Here is a 5,231-nt window from a genome sequence, read left to right as displayed (position 1 = left end):
AGTTGACCCGATAACTGAGTCCTTGGGGAGGGGCCTTAAATTACCAATATCTATTTTTATATTAAAATATAATTCACACACCATAAATTTCATCTTTTAAACACAATGCAGTCAGTATTTTCTTCTTTGCTTCCTTGTAATTATGCAGTCATCACCATTCTTAAATCCAAAACATTTTCTTTGCCCCTAAGACAAACTCAGGCCTATTAGACATCACTCCTAATATCCACCAGCCACTACTCCAAGCCCCAAGAAACTAACAGCCTATATTCTGTTTCTGTAGATTCATCAGTTCTAGAAATTTTTAATGAGTTTATGCCATAAGTGTCTATTGTGACTGACATATTTTGAAAGCTATATACATTGCTGCATAAATTTATTTCCCAAATAACATTATGTTGTGTGATGTCCTCCTTTACCAGTTAATGGACATATGGGTTTATTCTGCTTTGGGGGAAATCTTTGGTCTAATGTAGCTGAAAACTTTTTTTAGTTTTTTTTTTATTTTCTATATTCTTTGTTTACATTCCAAATAATTTCCCCTTTCCAGGTTCCCCCTCCCCATAAGTCCCATAATCCCTCTTCCCTCTGCCTGTTCCCTAATCAACCCCCTCCCACTCCTATGTCCTGGCAATCCCCTACAATGCTGCATCAAGCTGTTCCAGGACCTGGGCCCTCTCCTTCCTTCTTCTTGGGGATGATTTGTTATGTGAGTTGTGTTTTTGGTATTCAGAGCTTCTGGGCTAAAACCCACTTATCAGTGACTGCATTCCATGTGTGTTCTTCTTTTTTAGTTTTGTAAGTTATTCTTGTTACCATTTGTGCATGAGTATTTTCCTGCATGAATATGTATACAGGTGTAAGTGACTGATAGCCACAGAGGCCAGAAAGTAGCACTAAATCCTCTGGGTCCAGTGTTAACAGACATTTGTGTGCCAACATGTGCTGGAAGGGCAGTCCGTGCTCTAAACAGCTGAGACATCTCTCCAGCCTCTGTGCATACCACTTTAAAAATCTAAAAAGACTTCTATTTATTCTTCAACAACAACACTCATGTATAGGTGTATCTTGATTGTATCAGCCCCACCTTCCCACTCATGGTTACCTCCCAAACACTCCATCTTTCCGCCTTCGTGTGCTCTTCCTTCTTGTTCTGAGTGCAGCTAGTACTGCCTGAATGAGCATGAACAAGCTGGCAGGGTCCACACCCCTAAAGAAGAATGATGTGCTCTCCTATAGCAGGCAATAGCTCTCTACAGCTAGGGAAGGAGCCTAGTGAGCCACCCAAATCATGCTGTAACTACTGACTGCATTTATCTTGTCCTGGAAACCATAGCTTCTGTGAACTCTGGAGTACAAAGCGTAGCACTTCCAGAATACATGGTTTTCCAGCAGCCTTCACTATTCCCCACCTATAATATCCTTTCTACATCTTATGGTGAAAAGGTTTTTGTAGTTGCTGCTCATGCTATTGTTTTGTGTAGGGGGAGGAGCTGATTCTAAAATCCGATTTCATAATTGGTTCTTAAAGTGTCAATGAAGATGGTGGAAGCCAATTGCTGGGAGAAAGGGAAAGGGTGGGATTCGCAGGTCCCAGGAAGAAGAGAAAGGACAGAAATAAGGAGGAAGAGGAGCATTTTTTGGCCAGGTTTTGGGATGGGAGGCTTATACAACCATGTAAGATCTTGTGTGGATGGTGGATGGTGGCTGAAAACATCCAGTGGAAAAAAAGATAGCCTTTTCAACAAATGGTGCTGGTTCAACTGGAGGTCAGCATGCAGAAGAATGCGAATTGATTCATTCTTATCTCCTTGTACTAAACTCAACTCCAAGTGGATCAAGGACCTCCACATAAAACCAGACACACTGAAACTAATAGAAAAGAAATTGGGGAAGACCCTTGAGGACATGGGCACTGGGGGAAAGTTCCTGAACAGGACACCAATAGCTTATGCTCTAAGATCAAGAATTGACAAATGGGACCTCATAAAATTACAAAGTTTCTGTAAGGCAAAAGACACTGTCAAAAGGACAAATCAGCAACCAAAAAATTGGGAAAAGATTTTCACCAGCCCTACATCTGATAGAGGGCTAATATTCAATATATACAAAGAACTCAAGAAGTTAGACCCCAGGGAACCAAATAACCCTATTAAAAATGGGGTATATATCTAAACAAAGAATTTTCACCTGAAGAAATTCGGATGGCCAAGAAGCACCTTAAGAAATGCTCAACATCATTAGTCATTAGGGAAATACAAATCAAAACAACCCTGAGATTTCACCTCACACCAGTCAAAATAGCTAAGGTTAAAAACTCAGGAGACAGCGGGTGTTGGCGAGGATGTGAAGAAAGAGGAACACTCCTCCACTGCTGGTGGGATTGTAAGATGGTACAACCACTTTGGAAATCAGTCTGGCGGATCCTTAGAAAACTGGACATGACACTTCTGGAGGACCCTACTATATCTCTCCTGGGCATATACCCAAAGGATTCCCCCACATGCAATAAAGACACATGCTCCATTATGTTCATAGCAGCCTTATTTATAATAGCCACAAGCTGGAAAGAACCCAGATGTCCCTCAATGGAGGAATGGATACGGAAAATGTGGTATATTTACACAATGGAATACTACTCAGCAATTAAAAACAATGAATTCACAAAATTTTTAGGCAAATGGTTGGATCTGGAAAATATCATCCTAAGTGAGGTAACCCAATCACAAAAGAATACACATGGAATGCAATCTCTGACAAGTGGATATTAATTAGCCCAGAAGCTCTGAATACCCAAGACACAATTAGCATAACAAATGACTCCCATGAAGAAGTAAGGAGAGGGTCCTGATCCTGGAAAGGATTGATCTAGCATTGGAGGGGAATATAAGGACAGAGAAAAAGGAGGGGGTGATTGGAGAATGGGTGGAAAGAAGGTTTATGGGACATATGGGGAGGGGGAACTGGGAAAGGGGAAATCATTTGGAATGTAAACAAAGAATATAGAAAATAAAAATATATAACTAAAAAAAAGATCAGAGGTCAAGCTTTGGACCTCAGTCCACCCTTTTATAATGTGAATCCTGGGGACGAAACCAGCCAAAGAGTACACATGGAGGGACCCATGGCTCCAGATGCATATGCGGCAGAGCATGGCCTTGTCGGACATCAAAGGGAGGAGAGGCCTTGGTCCTGAGAAGGCTCAATGCCCCAGCATAGGGGAATACCGGGACAAGAAACTAGAAGTGGGAGGACTGGTGAACAGGGGGAGGGGGAGGGGTTAGGGGATTTCCGGGGCAGGGGGAACCAGGAAAGGGGACAACATTTGAAATGTAAATAAAGAATATATCTAATCAAATAATAATAATGTGAGTCCTGGGGACTTGGGTCATCAGGCTTGAGAGCAATGGTCTTTGCCCACTGAGCCACCCTGTCCTCCCCTGCGATATTCCTCTTTTTCATGTTGTCTCTAAGAAGTCCTTTTATACAATGCTCTAGAAACATTCACCATCTTTCTCTGGGATTTCTTTATGTGTATTTGGCCATGAACTGTTTTTCAAGCAAGGAGAGAAAGGACATCAGCTCTCTCAAGAATCTCAGCACCGACAGGGGGTTCTCTTCAACACAGCCTGGACCTCTCTATTCCTCAAGCAGTAGATGACCGGGCTGCACATGGGTGTGGCCACCGTGTAGATGACTGACAGCACCTTATTGAGATCTGTGGATTTGACATGGCTGGGCCTGGAATACATAAAGAGGACCACGGAGTAAAAAAGACCCATTACAAGGAGGTGGGAGGCACACGTGGAGAGGGCTTTGTGACTCGCCGCTGCTGACGGCATTCGGATCAGCACCCTGCCGATAGCCACATAAGAGGCCAGAGCGACCGACAGTGACCCACAGAAGATGGCGACGGCTGAGATAAAGTGGATCAGCTCTGTGAGAGCCACATGGCTGCAGGACAGGTTGAGCAGTGGAGAGACATCACAGAAGAAGTGGTTGAGGACATTGGGGCCACAGTAGGACAGACTTGCAATGCATGTCGTCTTGATCACAGACATCAACAGTCCACCCACCCAGGAGGACAAGGCCAATCCCCAACAGACCTGGGGCTTCATGATCAGTGAGTAGTGCAGTGGACAGCAGATCGCCACGTAGCGGTCATAGGCCATGGAGGCCAGGAGAGCGCACTTGGTGCCAATGAGAGAGGTGAATAAGAACAGTTGAGCCATGCAGAAGGAGAAGGACACAGGGTAAGGGCTGGACCTCAGCCCCAAGAGCAGGGTGGGCATGGTGACCGACACATAGCACATCTCCAGGCAGCTGAGGTTGCCCAGGAAGAAGTACATGGGCTTGTGGAGCAACTCATGGTGGCTACCGATGAGGTAGATGACTAACATATTCTCTAAGAGTATCAGCAGGTAGAGAGTCAGAAAGATAACAAACAGGCTGTCCTTGATGTCTTTACTGGCAGACAACCCCAGCAGGATAAAATCCTGGTCAACAGACCAATTGGCAAGTTGTAGAGATCTCTCCATCTAAGTGAGGAAAGAAATAGGTTTATAAAGACACTGGTCTGTTCAAAAGTGTAAAGGTATCTATGGTTAAACCTTAGAGCTGAACCAGCTTAGCACGGGCTTGACCTGAAGCAAACAGAGCAATGAGGGGAAACTGGAAAACTGCAAAAGCAGAAATGGAACATTGACACACACAGGAACCTACGGAGGCTTAAATCCTAAGAAACGTACATATCCAGTATTTGTGGGTCCCGGTTACTGTGCCGGCGAAAGCAGAGTCAAGGAGCTTGAAGACGACGCAGTATTTAAGAGCACCAGCTGCTCTTGCCGAAGACCTGGGTTCGATTCCTGGCACCCACATGGCAGTTCACAGCCGTCTGTAACTCCAGTTCCAGGTGATTGATTACGTCCTTATGACCTCTGAGAGAAGCAGGCATGGACATGCAGGCAAAACCATCATACACATAATATAAAATAAATAAATCTAGAAGAAATTAAATGGGGTGAAATCCATCCTCACAAAGCCGCTAGCTCTTGTGAACATTTAGTTTTTGTTTTGTTTTGTTTTGGTTTGATTTGGTTTGGTTTGATTTGGTTTGGTTTGGTTTGGTTTGGTTTGGTTTGCTTTGCTTTGCTTTGCTTTGCTTTGCTTTGCTTTGCTTTGCTTTGCTTTGCTTTGCTTTGCTTTGCTTTGCTTTGCTTTGCTTTGCTTTG

At 43.9% G+C, this 5,231-nt stretch overlaps 1 protein-coding gene across 1 annotated transcript; it reads right to left on the bottom strand.

Moving 5' to 3' along the window:
* Positions 1–3,596: 3,596 nt before the first annotated feature.
* Positions 3,597–4,538, bottom strand: LOC127684142 (olfactory receptor 5-like). Its single transcript, XM_052181110.1, has one exon. It carries the CDS (start codon positions 4,536–4,538, stop codon positions 3,597–3,599), a length of 942 nt encoding a protein of 313 aa, XP_052037070.1.
* Between the last annotated feature and the right edge of the window lie 693 nt (positions 4,539–5,231).

The sequence above is a fragment of the Apodemus sylvaticus genome, chromosome 1 (genome assembly GCF_947179515.1).
Source record: "Apodemus sylvaticus chromosome 1, mApoSyl1.1, whole genome shotgun sequence".
NCBI classification, from domain to species: domain Eukaryota; kingdom Metazoa; phylum Chordata; class Mammalia; order Rodentia; family Muridae; genus Apodemus; species Apodemus sylvaticus.
Note: the sequence above shows the minus strand (reverse complement) of the source record. Positions and strands in the feature narration are given on the sequence as shown.